This window comes from Chelonoidis abingdonii, chromosome 3, assembly GCF_003597395.2.
Source record: "Chelonoidis abingdonii isolate Lonesome George chromosome 3, CheloAbing_2.0, whole genome shotgun sequence".
Classification (NCBI taxonomy): domain Eukaryota; kingdom Metazoa; phylum Chordata; order Testudines; family Testudinidae; genus Chelonoidis; species Chelonoidis abingdonii.
The window spans coordinates 212,078,697-212,098,425 of NC_133771.1; the positions used below are offsets into that span (position 1 = coordinate 212,078,697).

General features: G+C 43.9%; 1 protein-coding gene across 3 annotated transcripts in view; it reads left to right on the top strand.

The window, feature by feature from the left end:
• The first annotated feature begins 307 nt into the window (after positions 1–307).
• SLC24A3 (solute carrier family 24 member 3) overlaps positions 308–19,729 on the top strand; it is a 357,605-nt gene continuing 338,183 nt past the window's right edge. For 2 of the 3 annotated variants that reach the window (XM_032795894.2, XM_032795893.2), the window contains exon 1: positions 315–521. In XM_032795894.2, coding sequence (XP_032651785.2) covers positions 383–521 — 139 coding nt within the window. In that variant the 5' untranslated portion in view covers positions 315–382. Of the gene's footprint in view, positions 522–19,729 lie in introns of all 3 variants that reach the window. The other variant, XM_032795892.2, reaches the window with a different exon arrangement.

The following is a 19,729-nucleotide window of genomic DNA, read 5'->3' on the forward strand; positions in this document are numbered from 1 at the left end:
CCGCCTCCCCCTCCCCTGCCCGTGTGTGTCTCCCTCCTCCGCCCCTCGCCGGGCTGGCTGAGCAGGCGGCTGCACACAGGCTGGGGGCTCGACTTCGGCTCCCCATCCATGGCACCGCCCGCTGCCGCCGCCGCTCCCCGGGCCGCTGCCCCTCCAGCCCGGAGCGGCATGGACTAGGGGCCAGGCAGCCTCCTGCGCTGCGCTGCGCCGCGCCGAGCGGGGGGTTCCCCCCCTTGGAGCTGCGCGCCCCCAGCGCGCCCCGCAGCCCCCGTCCCCTGCTTGCGCCTTGGCCACCGCGAGGGAGCCCATGGAGGCGGCGAAGGAGAAGCAGCGGCAGCCAGTCCCGGCGGCGGTGGCCGGGGCTCGGTTCTCCCGGCCGGAGATGCTGCCGCTGCAGCCCGGGAAGCGGCACCGGAGCCAGGCTCGCAGGAGAAGGAGGGAGCTGCTGCTGGCTCAGCTCTGCCTCGGGGGCTCGCTCACGCTGCTCCTGGCTTCCCTCTCCAGCTGGGCTGGGCAATCCGGTGAGTCTCCAGCCCCTAGCGCGGCCATCGATTATCCCTCGGGGGGGTGGGTAGTCCCCGGGGCAGGGAATGGAGTTCAGCCTAGGTGTTCTGTTCCCCGGGTGGGTCGTTTCAGTGGCAGGCATCCCACGGGAAGGGTCCTGGTGATCCGTGGCTGCTCAAGTATTCGATCAAATCTGTTTTCTCTTGCCTTTGTGTGCGTGGATATGTGTTAGCTCTGTAGCTGTGCAGTCAGCACTGCTCGGGCTATTGGTGGTCTCCAAGAAGTCACTGTCACCTCCTGGAGTCCAAGAGATTGGAGACCAGCTCCTACAGCTGAGTTGTGCCGAATATCTAAAGATGTTCGCTAATCAGGGTCATTTCCTGGCAGGTGCGCTGCTAAAGTGACCTCTATCATGACACCTGTGAAAGAAAGTGAGGAAAAGTTGTAGTAGCTGGTCTCACTCCATAAATATGTGTATATGTAACATTCTGTCTCCTGCACTTACTTCCACCGCTGTAGCTGTGCACATAACCACCTGGGTTTCCTACAGCACAGTGAGAAGATGGACAATATCTTTCACATTCCTCTACATAGAATATAACTTCACCTTAGGCTATATCCTTTAACTCTCCTCACTTGCTGTGAAAGTAACAATCACGAATAAAAGGCAACTTTTTGGCATGGCTTAGACATTGCTTTCAGTTCCTCCAGTTTAGATTAGTATCAGTGAGATCCCATCACTTGTGCTTATGGTGCCGTGGGAATGTTCACATTTTGCTTTGTATGTGCCTTTTTCAAATCTGTTTTTGAATTTCTGCAGTCCTCAGTGAGATTGACAGTCCACTTTAAGCTCAGTGCCTGTTCAATTTCCACAGCCTCAGATCTGAGCACCAGCATAATCCCACTCCTCACTCTTCCCAGTTCTGGACCCTTCCTGAGATGACATAACCAGTCATGGAAAAATGGGGTAGTCAGATGTGCAGAGGAAACTACCTGGACTGAGATCACTGAACTCATTTCGCTTGTGATCTAAGCAGGCTAAAACCCAGGTCTCCAGAAGAACTGTGCATTCAACCACTCTCTTCATTTCTCTTAAACCAGTCTCTTAAATTCCATAATTGGTGAATACATATTGACTAAGTTAAGAAGAAAATTAGTGCTCTTTAAAAATAACATCTCTCTGATACAACATAAGGTTAGAATTGCATACATAATATTTAAGGTGCTTTAAAAATCCCTATTAAGAGACAAATCTAAAACCTTGTTTGATTGTCATTTAAAATGAATGTTCATACTTCTGCTCTGGTGAGCTTCATTTGATTTGAACAGCCTTTGCTTTAATCACAAGGTGACCGTGAAATGTAAAGTATTCAGTTGTCAAGCTGACTTCTCTATTAGTTTATTTTAAAATGTGATCTTCTCCATATGTTTTACTAGTTCCATGAGTTCACTTGTCAACATTGATTGCCACATGAGGACTTTGTGAATGTTACATGTTTGCACTGATGTGACAGGAGAGAAACTTTCTGAGTGTATTTGCATGAGTTGCGGATATAATTGTGTTCAGTTGAACTGCAGTTGTATAATTCTATCTGAAAAGGTATTCAATTAGACTTATTTAATCCTCTCTGTGCAGTTGTTCTTAATGAGGTGAAAGTCAGTTTGCAGCATTTTACTCACCTGTAGATAAAAGAAATTCCGTATCAGTTCATATGTTGTCTATTATGATTGCAGTTCATGCAGTCATGTTCAGTTAGTTATAGAGTAACACTGTATACTTTTTTCAAGGGAGATAATGAAATGGGAGATAATGGGTGGGAAATAATGAAATGTTTGGTCTTTCGAGAGTGAAATAGATGGCACTGCAGTCGGTGGGCTTTTGAAACCTGCAGGAAAGCTGGGGCAATTATGATCGTATGCTAGAGGATTTGTTAGAAATTTGAAGCAGCTCAGTGTGCCATTTTGTATTGAAATGATTTCTGGAGGAGTGACATTCGATTTCAGTTGTTCATTGACCATCTCCTGGTTCATTTTTTCAACCAGCTATAAAACGACTGGAGTGTGAAAATACTGCACAATATTCTTATCAAGCTGTAACACGTGATTAATATTTGCATTTAAAATATGCCCGTGTAAGCAAAAACTGTGCAAGGCTATTTTTCTTTAAGTGCAGTACAATGGCTTAAATTTGATCCTATGGAAACATTAATGTTTATAGTGTTTAACTGTATATAGTAAAGAACTAGGTAGTTTGTGGTATTTAGGGAAGGTTGTAAACAGCCTGAATAATGGTTGAATTCAGTATTTTATTTATTATGTGTACAGCCATGTTTTGGAGGATTGTTGTAATTTTTGGACTTAATGCTCCTAAACTATTTAAATGTTTCTTTGCTTATATTATTTTTTAATTAGAGCTATTTCTTGTTAAACATATTCATTGCTCTTTCTATTTTGAGAGATCAGTATAGGATCAGAAAAGACCAAAAACATCTTCAATATAAATACATGCAGATATCTTCCACTTTATAAATGACTTTCTTACAGAAAAATCCCAAAGTTCTCCTTTGCTTTGAGAGCTTTGCCATTGACTTCAAAACAACCAGGATTTACCCTCTCTGTATATCAGACGCATAACCTAACACGACTGAAATGCAGCCACCTCTGAGATGGAACGTAGCAGCTCCTTAATATTGCACAGCATTACTACACAGCAGTTATTAGATCATGTGGAAAAGGGGAATACCAAGTCTATTTTAAAGTGGAAATGTAGGGCAAACTTCTCTCTGATCTGTAGTGTGGATTTCTGTTGCATATTTTGCACTGGTTGAACGCACAGTTTTCCCACTGATCTCAAAGGAAACTCCATATGTGGAACAAAGGCAGAACATGCTGTAGAGATCTGTACTGAGATAGGAAAGAAGCATGACCATACTTTGTTTAAATTGTTCAGAATGTTCTGCACTGGATACTAATAAATTTTGTCACCGCTGACCCTGTTTTTGCCTTCATTCAGTTTTGGTGAGTGTCTAGCATCATCTTTAGTCAGTGTTACTTGAAAACTGATCTGAAAAATGAGAAATAGCATTGAGCGTCACACATGCACCACCGTGTATACATCAGCATGGTGGCACGATGGAGCTGGGCGCAATTACATTGTGCGTTCAGGTCACAATAGGTGGGATTTTCAAAAGCTCCCAAGTGACTGAGGAACACGAATCCCATCGACTTTCCAATGGGATTTATGCCCCTAATTCCACCCACTGATAATACCCTATATGTTTTCACTTGATTGTATGTGGCGGAATTTCTACATGTTACGTTGTAATGATTTTTTAATCTGTGCAAAAGTTGTACAATTATTTGGAAACTGGGACCAGACACAAGCAATGGGCTAGATTATAGCACCCTTAGCACCCTTGTGTTGACTCATACGTTATACCGTAAGTAGCTCCATTGTAGCCTACTCCATTGTGAGTAAGATGATTTCAGCCTAGCCCTGTTTCTAGTGTCTGTTTTAATATAAAGTTAATGTAAGATTTTAAATTAAGGACGGAGGCCCTAACTCAGTGAAGTATTTAAGTAGGTGTGTCTGACTTTAAACATGTTAGTCTCAATGTCTTCACTGGGATTATTCATCTGCTTAAAGTTACGCAAGTGCTTAAGTACCCAGCTGACCTGGGGTTGAAATGGAGACGTGGAAGCAGCCTCAGTTCTCATAATGCCTTTTAGATCCAAGTATGACAATACTAAAACAACACAATGTTTGAATCATCTAAGCCCTATTTAATACATGTTCATTTTTTCCCTTGCTTTACATTTTCTCCTTTGATCTCTTCTGCTTTTCTCAGTTTTCCTAGCTGTTCTTTTCACCCACCTTTCCCCCGAGACTTCAGCAGCACTGTTGCCTGAGACATCACCATGGGACTCTTTGCCAGGGAGAGCTGGCAGAACTGACAGAGAGCTCATAGGACTGTGTAGATCAGCCTGACAGGACAAGATTTTTACAACACCCCTGAAGCCCAATAAAATGTGAAATGAGTTTCTGTCCCTAACACTTCCTCACTACTAATGTAAATATTCACTGTTCATTTCTAAGATTTGGACTGAGTCTAGTTTCTCTCTCTGTGTTTGCATGTAAGTATTTCAGTCTACCTAGAAGAGTTTTAGGAGAATAGAGAGAGTAGCTGAGGTTTGCAAGCTGTCCCTAGGAAAGGATTTGGGGAGACTGGTAGCCAAGGGTAACTATCTTTACTGTGTGTGGCCTACTGCCTAGAGGACTGAACTGGGACTCAGGGGACCTGAATTCTTTTCCTGGTGTTCCCACTCATCTGCAAGGTGACCTGGGGCAAGTCACAGTCCCTCTTTGTGCCTCAGTTTCCCCATCTGTAAAATGGGGAAATGATACTGATGTCCTCTGTAAAGTACTTTGAGATCAACTGATGAAAAATATTATATAAAAGTTAGGTAGTATTGATGTATCATGGAAGAAAAATGATGTATGAATTAAAAAAAGTGCATCCATCACTTGTGGCTGTATTTTCTTACTAGGGCTTATAAGGATTGTATAAAGTATCAGAGGGGTAGCCGTGTTAGTCTGGATCTGTAAAATCAGCAAAGAGTCCTGTAGCACCTTATAGACTAACAGACGTTTTGGAGCATGAGCTTTCGTGGGTGAATACCCACTTCGTCAGATGCATGTATTGTATAAAGTGTTTTCCCATGCGTCATATTCTCCCCTAGGCAGTTGTGTGGAACTTCCAAGATGCATTCTGTGCAAATGGATGGGAATCCAAAGTCACAACATGCATTTTCTATGCCCAGAAATAAATGTGTAGCTGGGGTGCCTGGCTCCCCCCTCAGGCCGGGGTTAAATCAGGAGTCAGTGGAGTCACACTGGTGTGATGCATATCAGACCCACGTCTGTGGTGTTGAAGCTTACCTGAGCACACCCAGGATCTGCTGTGCTCAATGCAGTGGATTGGAGGTTAGGGAGAATTTTAGAAGTGTCTCATTACCTTTAGCAATATGTATTATTTCTAAGACTCCCCTGGAGAGAGAGGTTCCAAAATCCTGCACTTGGGATTTTTTCCCCTTCCTCATCAGCCTGACTCTTACGCGTGTTTTACGGGAGGGGAAGAGTGTGACACCCTCCTTCAGATTGCGATGATTCCAGTGTTTTGGGGCAGGTTTCTGAGTCCTGACTGTTGGGTGTTGGCCTTGTATACAGGAGAAAAGGGGGAAAACTCTACCCCCCAGGATTGTTTTAATTGTCTGTGGTTTTGGAACAATGGTTAGGAAATGCTGGGCCCAGTTCTGCAGCCCTTACTCATGTGAGTAGGCTCATCCAAGCAAACGGAGCCACTCACATGATTAAGGGCTGCAGGACAGGGCCTTTTGGGAGTTTTGCTCTAACTCGAGCCATGCTGCGGGTTCAGAATGAACTCTGAGTGAAGGCCAAGCTGGCAAGCTTTGTCAGGTTCCGTGTCTTGTTATGAATCCAAAATTCAGGCTGCTTTTACAGAAAGGATAGCTGAGTTCCACTGCCTTTTTGACCAATGTGGGCCAGAGGAGGGCTCTGAGCCTGATTATTTATTATTATTTATTATTAATCTTGTTTATTATGATTGTATATAAGAGCCAGCCAAGCATGAGGCCCCATTGTACTAGGCAGTGTACAAATACAAAGTCCCTGTCTCAGAGAGCTTACTGTGAAAAGTGACTTACAAGCTGATGCTTGGTTACACCGTTCCTGCACTTGGGTAGGGTTGGAGGAGAAAAGTGGCTAAATTACTGTATGCTATTTGCACTCCCTTTATTCTGGGCCCATGGAAGGGTCCAACAGGCCCAGGGTTTAAGTTGGAACAACCTCAGGGCTGATCAAAATTACACTCTGCTTCCCATGGCCAGAGACAACCAGTGCTTGCCAATGGTAGGAGGATGAGGGAGGAGGGCAGAGTGAGGGCAGCTGGCTTCAGCAGTGTTACTGAGCATGCTCAGTCTGTCTGAGCTCATGACCTCTGCCCATGGCCCACTATGGGACGCTGGAAGCAGAGAATAGCTGTAGCAAAGTGCATTCTGGCCGTGTCCCTGACATGTCTCTGATTCCTCCCCCATGACTGAGTGGGCAGTTGGGAGCCAGGTCTTTCTGCCAGCTCTCTGCTGGCTGGGGAGGCTCCAGTCTTCCACCTCCTTTAAGGCCCCTTTATTGTTGCTGGAGCAGCATAAAAAGGTGTCAGCTGTACTTTGGGTTAATTTGAACCAAGAAACTCAAAGCAAACTTAAAGCCGCATACAATGAAACCAAAAGAGCATTCGTCCTCCACACCTCTGGAGTGACTCTGATCCTAACCTTGATGTGTTGCTGTAGTCAGTGGACTCCAGGCTATGGGAATATATTGTCAGAAACCAGGGTGGGCATCAGGTCACAGCCTGATATGTGACCTTTTCTGCAGGGAGTTTGTTAAGCCTTGTGAGAAATTACTTGTTCGTTTATTTACTGCTTGTTCAAGGTCCTGGACTGACAGCCCTGGAGAACGAAGTGCTCTGTTTAGCCATAGGACAGCATAGGCAGCAGCAGTGCTCACCAACGGCTCTGCTTTGTCACCGTGCCTTCACCACGACTTTAGCCCCCCTTTAGCAATGCACCTAATCAAGTTCCAAAGTCAGCAAGTGTGAACGCTCTTGCGGTATTTTGTCAGCACTTTTGCCGACAAAATACTTCCAGCCCCTCAAGAGGCATAAGCTTTGTCGGCAGGAGAGCGCTCCTGCCAACAAAACCACGTTCACACTGCTGCTTGCGTTTGCAAAACTTTTGTCTTTTGTGAGGGGTTTTTTTAAAGTACCCACAAAAGACAAAAGTTATTGTGACAACTGCGTGTGTAGACATACCCTAAGTGACTTTGATGGAATTTATGTGTTCCCTGTTGGGATGGACTAAAAATTGCCCTAGCTGAAAGGCCGAGTCTCCGGACAAGTTATCAGGCAGAGAAACTGCTGGAGTGACCTTCGACAGGGGATGCTAATCCAGCAAGGAGCTGCTGTGCCATGCCTGGCCCCGAGGGGGCACATAGTGATGCGTGCACCCAGTTACAAGCCCTAATTAAAATATTTTAAAGGGGTCTGATTTCCAAAAAGGCAGGTGCTCAGTATTTCCTTAAGATCAAGGCATCCCTTTAAAAAACAGAACCACCAAAATCACAAATTCTTTTTCAGAATCCTAGTTATAAAGTCTCCTTATGTAGGAGTGGGATGGCTTCATGGTTGGGGGTTGGGGGTGAAGGTACAAGTGAAAATTTCTCTTGTTCCATCATGGCTAAGTTGTCTCTGAATAGTGAAATATATCAGATTGTTCCAGAAATTCCTGCTAAGTGAAACTCAGTCACTTCTCATCATCTGAATTACTTTCTTTCTTTATATGATGAACATGGAGTTGCTCTGCAGTACTGTATGGAGGCTGAAGGATTACCTGGTTATTTGGATGTTCACTGTGCGACTATATTAGGTTAGCTTAATAGTGGGCTGTAAGGAAAAGCAGGCAGGGAGGAAACAATGGCTCAAGATATGCCACTCCTCAGTAAACACTTAAGGGTTGTTAAGAGAACGATTAGCTGTGAAGACTACCTCCTGGGTGCAGTTGTCTTACTCGCCTGGTTTGGTCAAGAAGAACAAAAGCTCAGGAAATGAGAAGAAATGAGGAACTGATGCTGAATTTTAAGGGACTCTTTGAAGATTGGAGAAGTTATCAGGGTGCTGATGTCACAGAAACCAGTCTGACATTGGCACCTGCTGAGTTCTCTGAGGAAGCTAGGCCTGCGTAGGCCGCCATCATGGAGTGGTGGTAGGGCTCTAGGTAAGATAGACCTATGCAGGTTTAAATACTTTGTTCCTATTGGTAAAATTAAACAGCACGTTGATGTTAAGAAGGCCATCTGGTCTCTCTGTTCACCACTGGTCACAAACTCCTGAAGGGAAGAACTGCAGGTGCCGCACCCAGTGGAATCTGCTGGGTAAGCAGTGTTCATACACAGGGAGCTGTTAGCCTCGGTCTGACCTAAGAGTGAGAGAACCACAAAATGCCACTCCAGAAGAGGTAGAGGTGAGAGGCCTGACACCTGAGGGCATGCTCTGAGAGACCAGGATGGGGACAGGTAGCATAGCTGTGACACCTCCTTTCCCCCATTATTGACTTCTTTTAGTGGTTTCATGCTTTTAAGGCAGTCATCTGCCCCAGGCCACTTTGTTTGCTCTGTTTCATCGGTCTTCAGCTCTCTACACTGGGTGCTGATACATGTTTTGTAGCAGGAAAAATTGTCTAAAGGAAAAATAAAATCTTTCAGTGAACTGTCACTTGAACTGGACTGTGTTGTGTAGATACCTATCAGTCATGAGCCAGGTCCCCAAGAATCATGAGATTTTTAAGAAAACAATAAACTTGGAGTTCTTTATATTTGCATTCTGGTTTCTGAGCCTTTTGGTTGCTCTTGAGGGATACTTTCAAGCTTCTCTGTACCTCTGAGGATTTGAAATGTTCATTTTTTTTAAGTGATAACCAAGATTATGGAATCATAGAAAAGTTGGGCTGGAGGGACCTCAAGACATTAGCTAGTCCATCCCCTTGTGCTGAGTCAGGCCAAATATGACTGGACCATCCCTGACAGGTATTTGTCTAACCCAGTGTCTCTCAACCTTTCTAGACTACTGTGCCTCTTTCAGGAATCTGATTTGTGGTGTTACCCCCAGTTTCACCTCACTTAAAAACTACTTGCTTACAAAAACAGACCTAAAAATACAGGAAGTCAATGTTACTGAAAAATTGTTTCCTTTCTCATTTTTAACCATATAATTATAAAATAAATTGATTAGAATATAAATATTGTACTTACATTTCCATGTACAGTATATAGAGCGGCATAAACAAGTCATTATATTAAATTTGTTTGTACTGATTTTGCTAGTGCATTTTCTGTAGCCTATTGTAAAACTAAGCAAATCTCTAGATGAGTTGATATATCCCCTGGAAGACCTCTGCATACCCCAATGTTTACGTGTTCCCCTGGTTGAGAACCAGAGGCCTAACCTGTTATTAAAAAACTTCAGTGGTAGGGATTCCAGAACTACCCTTGGAAGCCTGTCCAGTGCTGAACTGTCCTTAGAGTTAGAAAGTTTTTCCAAATATCTAACCTAAATCTCCCTTGCTGTGGACTAATCTGATTACTTCTTGTCCTACCTTCAGTGGTCATGGAGAACAATTGATCATCATGCTCTTTATAGCATCCCTTAACATAGTCTAAGACTTATCGGGTCCCCGGCTCGCCAGTCTTCTTTTCTCAAGACTAAACATGCCCCGTTTTTCTAACTTGTCCTCATAGGTCACGTTTTCTAAACCTTTTGTCATTTCTGTTGCTCTCTTTTGGAATCTTTCTACTTTGTTAACATCTTTTCTAAAGAGGGGGGCCCAAAACTGGACACCATACTCCTGCTGACGCCTCACCATGCTGAGTAAAGTTGGACAATTACCTCCCTTGTCTTAAATACAACACTCTTATTAATACATCCTAGAATATTAGCCTATTTTGCAACTGCATCATATTGTTGACTGATTCAGTTTGTGATCCACTATAATCCTCGATCCTTTTCTTCAGTATTAGCCACCTTGCCTGTTCATTTCAGGTTTTTCTTCTTAAGTGTAGTATTTCACACTTTTCATTACTGAATTTCATCTAGTTGATTTCAGATCAATTCTCCAACTTGTCAAAGTTATTTTGAATTCTAACCTTGCCCTCCAAGTGTTTGCAACCCTGTCCAGCTTGATGTTACCTGCAAATTTTCGAAGCATATGCGCCGCTCCATTATCCAAATCATTAATGAAAATGTTAAATAGTACTGGACCCAGGACAGACCGCTGTGTGACCCCACCAGGTACGCTCTCTCAGTTTGACAGTGAACCATTTATAACTGCTGTGTGAGTATGGTCTTTCAGCCGGTTATGCACCCACCTTACTGTAACGTCATCTAAACCACATTTCCCTAGTTTTCTTATGAGACTTTCATGTATGACTGTGTCAAAAGCCATACTGAAATCGAGATATATCATGTCTGCAGCTTCCACTGCGTGCACGCCCCCTCCCTCCGCCGCCTCCTTGCCCACTATTCCAGGATCCTTATCAAAGAAGGCAATTAGGTTGGTTTGACATGATTTGTTCTTGACAAATTCCTATTGGCCATTCCTTATAACTCTACTATCCTTTACATGCTTACAAATTGATGGTTTAATAATTTGTTCCACTATCTTTCAAGATATTGAGGTTAGGTTGACTGGTCTATATTTCCCTGGTCCTCTTTGCTTCCCTTTTTAAAGATAGTCCTCTAATCATATGATTCGAGAGCTGGGTCTTTAAGAAAAGCACTGCACAGAGTGAGGCTTATGATAAAATCACAAGAGTTGGCAACACTGCCTTAGACTGATTCCCGATGAGCACAGTGAGAGCATTTTCCATCAGGACACGTTTAGTTTGGATTGCACACTGTTTTATTTTAATGACAGTTGCATCCGTGCTTAGGTGTTTAAAAAAAAAAAGTCCACAAATACAGGGCCTTATCATTTGGCCTGATCTTTTTGAGAGACTGTTCCTGCTTTGTGTACCTAGATAATGCTGAGGGCTTTTTCTTGCTTTTTTCAAGTGAAAACATAATGAGTTCATGAATTAAAGTGTCTGATAGAGGCATCTGGTTGTTTCCACTCTGGTGCGGCTTCATTGGGTAATTTTGCAAAGAGATAGTTTTCTCACCCAAATAGTAATAAGCTCTTGACCACGCTGCTGCCTTACAACGATTCCCTTCCCTTCCAAGGCCTGTGAGAGAATTTGCAACTTGCTGGAGTAGAGCTGTGAATTGCCACACTTGAATTCACGTTATGTTAATGTGGGCAACCACTGTGCAGTTGTGTTCTGATTGTCTATTTCTTCAGCGAGTGTTCGGTTTTTCATTGTTGACTTTGTCCGTTGCCTTATTTAGAGGGGACTTTAAGCAGGGGATTTTCAAAAGCACTCAGCATTGGCCTGCTCTATAGGAAGTTTTACTTCTGTGGGAAAAGAGATAGGTGCTCTTGATAATTCTACGCTGAAATTTTCCACTGCTGCAGCTTCACCAGTGCTAGCGGGGAGTGGAGTACTAGTGTAGACAACATTGATGGGTACTGGTATTTTATCCACCATTTCCTCTAGACATGCTCTGAGTAGGGTTAGATAACACAGTGGTTAACATGTCAAGGCTGGTCTATGCGAGAGCTGAACTGGTTGTAGCACTGGTGGGGAAAACGTCTGAAAAAAAGTTTTGACACAGTCTAAAGTTAGTGTACAGACTCTCTGCTGATGTGAAAGGTTCCATTTCTGAGCATCACTAGTAGAATATTAGATCCCTTCCCAGCTTTAGAACAGCTCGTCCTTGCATTATTTAATGTCAAGGACAACTTGACGGGATTTTGCAGTTAGCTCGCTGAAACTACACACAAGGGCCAGTTTCATCTTTCTTGCTTTTGGCTTCCAGCAAAAGATACCCCAAACTGGCTTACATAACTCTGTCCCCAAAGAATACATCTGTGCCACTGCGTAGTGAGATTCCAAATAAATGCAAACTGTTTAATCTCTAGAGGCAAAATACATGTGGTTGGTTTACTGGATAATTCACTAGCCTTTATCTCAAAGACCACACCTAACGCCTAACTCTGACCAGTCAGCAAATCCTGTTGACCAGATAACCCCTTTTTAATCCCATTAAGATGACATCTGGACTCTCAAAATCATCTGCCTTCTCATCAGGAATGTTTAGATTAACAACCCCTTGCCTCCCTCTCTCTCTCCCCCCACCCCCCAACCTGAACTCTTGCCTAAAATTTTAAACCAGAACCTTTTGGGTTAAAAGAAATTCACATTTTTGATTTATTTACATCACTTTTGTTCTCCAGCACCCCTGAACTTTGTCCTGGACTGCAAGCAGAAAAGCAGAGGTTTTCCGAGACGGCTTGTGTAGTCATTTACACCAGTGCAAAGTTTGTGCACAAAATCAGCAGAGTGGCAGAGCCTAGTTCTTTTCTTACACTTTTGAAGTCAGTGGACTTACACAGGTGTAAAATAATTATAAGCGAAAGTGGACTCTGGCCCGAAGTGAAAATACATCCACTTTATGAGTAAATGGCTACATAAGATGCAGGGCAAGAGAGAATTCAGCTCACTGGTCTCGTACTGCTGCCAGAAGCAGGAAAGACTGAAGACCATGCTCCAGAGATTGTTCACACAGCTGACTTTATAGATTTAAGAGATTCAGAAACATCTGAAGTTTGTGGGTACTTAATTGAGACCAAATCCCCAAACTGTTTGAGCCCTTCACTAATTTTTATGCATCTCTGCACAAAAAAGCGATATTGCAAATAACACAGAAATAACTTTTCACTAGAGTAAGATCAGCTTAAGCCAGGGCTAAAGACAACTGGGAATGTAGCTGGTGGAAGCTAATGATGTGTTTGTCTGCCATGCGCTGCCAGCTACTATTAGCCCCCAAGCTAAGGACTGGCTTCTGTCTGTGGGAATAACGTGTGCAGCTGAATGGCAACTCAGGGAGTTTTAAGTTGCGTGGTTTCCACTGAATTCTCCTGTCAGGAGGGGTTGGGTTTCTAGCCAGAGATCTCCTGAGATCCATCTGGGGTCTACTAGAGGTGAGACATCTACATGCATGCCTGATAAGGAAGCAAAGGGTGTCTAAGTGCTCACACACCTGTGGACAGCCCAGGAATCCTCCTCCAGAAGAGTAGTTCTGTACCACGGCCACATAGTTCGAGGGGGATCATAATGGTCCCCTAATGCTGTCCCCTGCATGGAACTGGGGATTCCTGGTGGACTGTGTCCATAAGCATGGAGGTGAGGGGAAAGGAAAACAAGCCACATAGGTAACACGCTTCCCCCCCTTGGTCTTTTGTGTGAGGAAGCAGAAGATTGTGGGAAATTCCGTGATATTAGTGCAGTGGTCCCCAACCTTTTTCATCTGGCAGGCGTCGGATGATGAGCCACCGAGGACCATAGGCAGCGGACAAGCATCCATCGAAATGCCGCCAAGAAGCAGCAACGTCAAGAGGTGTCGCTGCTGAAATGCCACCGAAAATCAGTGGTATTTCGGCTGTGACGCCTCTTGATGATTCTGCTTTTTGGTGGCATTTCGGTGGGCACTGCGTTGGGGACCACTGTATTAGTGGATGTGTGAGGGGATGTTACAATCCCCACTGTAAATAAAACTGTCTTCACGTGTGCGCTGGTTGTAAAAATAGTTCAAAGACATGAATTTAGTTGCCTTTAAATATTCCCTTGTTCTGTAAACCCAGCTGCTGTGCCAACCTGAAACTGAAGCTTCCCCACATGTTGACCATTATTTACCTTCAAGAGCCATCATCTCTTGCCTGTCTCATGCATAATACTTGAGACAGGCAAGAGATGATGGCTTTTGCCCATAGGAACTTAGGCTCTGACTTGACAAAGCACGTGCTTCACTTGGAGCATGAGCGTAGTGCAGTTGACTTCAATGGGAATTCCTCTGTGCATGACGTTATGCATAATAATACCTAGCTTGTTCATCAGTCACTTAGTAGGCTGGTGGCACAGCTAAGACTAGACTCCAGGGTTCCTACAGCCCAGTCTACTGTGCTAACCATAGGACCACACTGCATCTCAGAAAGTCCTTTGCAGGCTCAGGCTGTATGTTAGTCTTTTTCAGTGCTGAAGGCGACCAAAGGGTAAAAAGTAAGCGAGCCATATTGATGGTGATATGTGTAAATGTTGCGTATTGGAAAGAGGTAAGAATTTTTGTTTCAAGAGAATTGTAGATTGAGAATTTCCCTTCTGCTTTGTCTCTTTGACCTTCTATTTTTAATAATCACTTCACCTTTCGTTCCTGCTAATGGCACCTGTTTTCAAAATAAAAACTTCAAACAAATTTTAGTAGTTTCCGTTATGCAAGAGCACATTAAAGGCCAGGAAAAGAATCTTTTCTGATGGGCAAGCCAAAAAAAGGTTAACAGAATTTCAAATAATGGAAAGGTCTGCTATTAAAATAATATTCATTCAGCAACAGACTCATTTCTTTTCTCTAAGATGGCCCAGAACATCGTTCAATATTACGGGGGGAGAGAGAGAGAGAGAGAGAGAGAGAAAACTATCCTTACATGGGCATTTTTTTCTGCGTGGAGAAGATGTGCCTTTCAGTTCCTCTGAGTGCACCTTCACTTCACCCCGGTTGTTTTGTTTGACTTCTCCCCCCGCCAGTTCATTGGGAGCATTTTCAGAAGAACATTGTGTGCGCATGTCAGGGCAGTGCAAGAGTTTATTTTAGGCAGTACATGGAAATGAGCCATCCCAGTTGACAGTTGCAGAACAAACTCTTTTAAGGGATTCTCTCCCGTGTTTCTCATTTTTAGCGAAGTGCCACATATGCAACTACAGGGGTGATGGTTTACGATAGTTTTAGTGAAAACTTATGCCATGCAAACTGTTAATTAGAGTATCCTCGGCTTTGAATGTTGTAGTTCTTTCTCTTCGAAAATGTGACTTTAAGCGAAACGATGTTACTGGAATCCAATCCCCATAAGAATAATGTAAATAAGGGGGGAGGGATTAGGTTCCGGGAATTTTTTCTACCCGACAAAAGACTCTATTATATATAATATAGTATTTTATCTGATATACTGTGTGTGTGTATATATCACACACAGTCAGAAAGTTTTAAACAATTATATGGTCTACAGTGATGAATGATCTGAAGCTTGGTTGAGGTGGAGGAGTCAGAGGGTGTATTTCCTGGGATGCCTTACTGCAAACGATGAACTATGCATTGGATGAGCCCTCAAGGGTTAACTCTCCACACTTTACAAGGCAGCAGGAATGGAGGGAGGCGAGAGAGCATGCAGACAGAGACAGCGCACTCTGCTGTGTGTGTGGTGTGAGAGAGATGTGCCATTTCATTCTTTAAGTATACTGCCTTGTGAATTAGATCAGCGAGACTGCAGCTCCTGCAAGCTCCCTCGGTCCTGAGCCCTGGTGTGTCTCCGTGCTCTATGGAAGATGGGAGTTAGCGGGGATGCGGGCAGATGGGAGGGGACAGCCCTGACATTAGCCCCCGTGTCTTCCTTTCCTTCCCCACCCCCCCAGCAAGCAGGACTCTCAGGGAGCAGCTCCAAGGCGAGGGCAGGAGCCAGCACATGGCAGTGGGGGAAGACAGACTGCATTGGCTAGCCTGTAGGCAGCTGCGTGCACACGGGAACTAGGGGGCGCTGATAGTGGGGCTGTCGGTCCACCCTGGTTCCAAGCTCCCACCAGCTATGTTGAATGGGCTACTCTTTCTGCAAGCAGTGACAAACGCAGGCGCCTGCCAAAGGACATTAGAAGAGAGCTTGCACAACTTTACGAGCGCATGTTCCCTAATTGATCAGCAATGTAACACACGTTAACCGGGACGACTTGTGAGGAGTTACTGTACTTACAAGTCAGGGCTTTCGCAACCTCAACTGTGATAGTACTGTTGAGTCATTCTCGTAAAACCATAATTGCACTCCAATCTCTCTCTGCTCCTTCTGTATACAGCAGTATCAAACTATATAGCATACTCCTCCAATACAGTGACATAAGAAATACGTACCCCCGAGCTTCATCAAACTCTCACTCTAACTGCAAACTTACAGTGAGCTCAGTGGTGTCAAGGTAGATAGTTTCCAAATGCATAGAGGTGGGCAGTCCGTTGTGCTGCATCTGGTATGTAAAGCATATGGGTCACTTAATATTTATGTTCGTGTTGTTTGACAATATGTATTTGAACATCTTGGGACAGGTGGTAAAGCCCCAAAGAATTTGAGCGATTCGTGCCACAGCTGTTGGTCAGCTTTGGAGGTGGAAGGAGCACAGAATAATAAACGATGGGTGCAAGGACAGTTGAGAGGTCATCAGTTTACCCCCGCTCTAAGCAGGACCAGGTAACCATGACCATCCTTGACAGGTGATGTCCAATCCTGTTCTTCTAACCTCCCCGTGCATGGGATTCCACAACCTCTCTAGGTAACCTGTCTCACTACTTACCTGTCTGTATAGTTAGGTTTTCCTAATATCTGACATAAATCCCCCGTGTTGCAGATTAAGCCAGTTATTTCATGTCCTATCTTCAGTGGACATGGAGAACAATTGATCATTTTTCTCTTTATAACAGCTGTTAACATAGTCAGAAACTGTTACCAGGTCCTTCCTCAGTCTTCTTTTCTCAAGACTAAATCATGTCCAATTTTTTTGAACCTTTCCTCATAGGTCACATTTTCTAAAACTTTGATCATTTTGTGGTTCTCCTCTGGACTCTCTCCAGTTTGTCCACATCTTTCCTAAAGTGTGGCACTCAGAATTGGACACATGCTGAGACCTCACCAGTGCTGAGTAGAGGAGGACAATTATCCCTTACATCTGACAATTCTGTTAATACATCGCAAAATGATATTAACCTTGTTTGCAGCCCATATTGACAGACAATCCATTAGAACCGCCCTAGATACTTTTCATCAATATTACCACCTTCCCAGTTGTTCCCCATTTTATTGTAGTTCATTTGAGTTTTCTTTCCTTCGCATTTATCTGTACTGAATATCATCTCGTTGACTTCAGATCAATTCTCTGATTTGTCAAGGTCATTTTGAATTCTAATCCTGTCCTGCAAAGTACTTGTAACTCCTCTCATCTACGTTCTACCTGCAAATCTTGTAAGCATACTCACCACTCCAAGTCATTAATGAAAATATTGAATAGTCCTGGACCCGGGACAGACCCCCGTGGGACTCTGCTGGATATGCCCTCTAAGTCTTACAGTGAACCATTGCTAACTACTCTGTGAGAATAGTCTTTCAACGAGTCGTGCATCCACCTTTCAGGAATTCCATCTAGACCGCAGTTCTGTAGTTTTCTTATGAGAATATCATACGGGACTGTGTCAGAAGCCTTACTAAAATCAAGATATCATATCTTTTGTAATACTCCTTACTAATTTGTCCATGTTTCCACTTTTTGTAGGATTCCTTTTTTGATTTGTCAGGTCATCAGGGATCCCCTGAAAATTGGGGACCCATATTGGCCCATTAATATTTGCATAAGAATGGCCATACTGGGTAAGACCAATAGTTCATCTAGCCTAAAAATGGCTAGTGCCAGATGCTTCAGTGGGCATGAAGAGAACAGGGCAATTATCACGTAATCCATCACCTGTTGTTCAGTCCCAGCTTCTGGCAGTCAGAGGCTCAGGAACACCCAAACCCTGAAGTTGCATCCCTGACCATCCTGGCTAATAGCCACTGATGGACCTGTCTTCCAAGAACTTATCTAATTATTTTTTAACCCAATTATACTTTTGGCCTTCCAAATATCTCCTGGTGATGAGGTCTACAAGTTGACACTGCATTTTGCGAAGAAATACTTGGTTATGTTTTTTTTTTAACCTGCTGCCTATTAATTTCATATGGTTACCCCTGGTTCCTGTATTATATGAAGGGTAAATAACATTTCCTTATTCACTTTCTCAACACCATTCATGATTTTGTAGACCTCTATCATATTCCCCCCTAATTGTCTCTCTTCTAAGCTGAACAGTCTCAGTTTTTTAAATTTCTTTCATATAGAAGTTGTTCCATACCCCAATCATATTCTTCTTGTCTTTCCTTTGCATCAGGATAGTTTGCAGTTGTGACTTTAATATGGTCTTCTTGAGAAACTAGCAGCTGTCCTGAACTCCTGTATCCCTTAGATTTTCTTCCCCTGGGACATTAGCAAATTCAGAGGACTGGTAGGTAAAGTCTGCTTTTTGAAGCCTATTTTCCTTATTCTGCTGCTCTCCTTCCTTTCCTTAGAATCGTGAAATCTATCGTTTCATGCTCACTTTCACCTAAAGTGCCTTCCCTCTTCAGATTTGCAACAGTTCCTCCCTGTTGCTCAGAATCAATCTAAAATGGCTGCCCCTGGGTTTCTCTTCCACTTACTGTAACCAAAAGTTGTCCCCAAAACATTTCAAGAACTTATTGGACGTTGGGTGTTTTGCTGTATTACTTTTCCAACAGATGTCTGGGTAGTTAAAATCCCCCATTACTACCAGGTTTTGTCTTGGATGTTTGTTGTAGAAATGCCTCACCCATCTCCTCTTCCCGATTTGCTGGTGTCTAGTAGACTCCATGCCGTTGTCCCTATTTTTTTTTCCTTTTAATCTTTACCCAGAGACTTTCAACTGGTCTGCCTCTCACCCACTTCCGGACCGCAGAACAAGTGTACATGTTGTTAAAGTGGAATACAAGACCTCCCCTGTTTTTATTCCCTGTCAGTCCTTCCTGAAAAAGCTACACCCTTCTGTACCAATATTCCAGCCAGGAGATTTATCCCACCAAGTCTCTGCGTTGCCAGTTAAGTCGTATTTTAACTTATATACTGATACTTCCAGTTCTTCCTATTTCCCCCCCATGCTCCTTGCGTTTGTGTACAGACATCTAAGATACTGAGCAGATTCCCCCACTAGTTTTTCTCTTGTTGCTCCTATGACCTTATTGTAATTTGCCGTGTCCTCCCAACATCTTGCTGTATGTTAAGATTGCACTGTTTTGTGCTCACCCATGGGCTTTTGTGATATTCCCCCCGCCCCTTTGGGCCTAGTTTTAAAGTGCTCCTCACTAGATTAGTGAGTTGTTGATGCATGTTTTCTTTTCTTGGCCAGCTGGACCCTATCTGTTCTCCTCAGTCCTTCCCAGTACAGCCTCTCATAATTGAGAAGGCTGAAGCCCTCCCTCAGACATAATCTGTGCAGCCTTGCGTTCATCTCCACAATGCACATGTCTCTGCCTGAGCCCTTCCCCTCCAGCAGGAGGATGAACGAGAATACATTCTGGACCTCAAACCTTTCAGTCTCACTCCAGAGTGCTGTAGCTACTGCTCAGGGTCAGACGTGGCCGTATCATTAGAACCCGGGTGGATGAGCAGCATAGGGTAGTGGTCAGGGGGATGGATGAGCCTTGGCATCCTTTCTGTAATGTCTTGGATGTGGGCTCCAAGCAGACAGCACAGCTCCCACAGATGTATCAAGCTGGCAGATGGATACCTCCATCCTCTTCAGAAGGGAGTCCACAACCACCAGATCACTCCCTGTGCCACCTCCTTTTGGGTGTGGTGGCCATGAGCCTC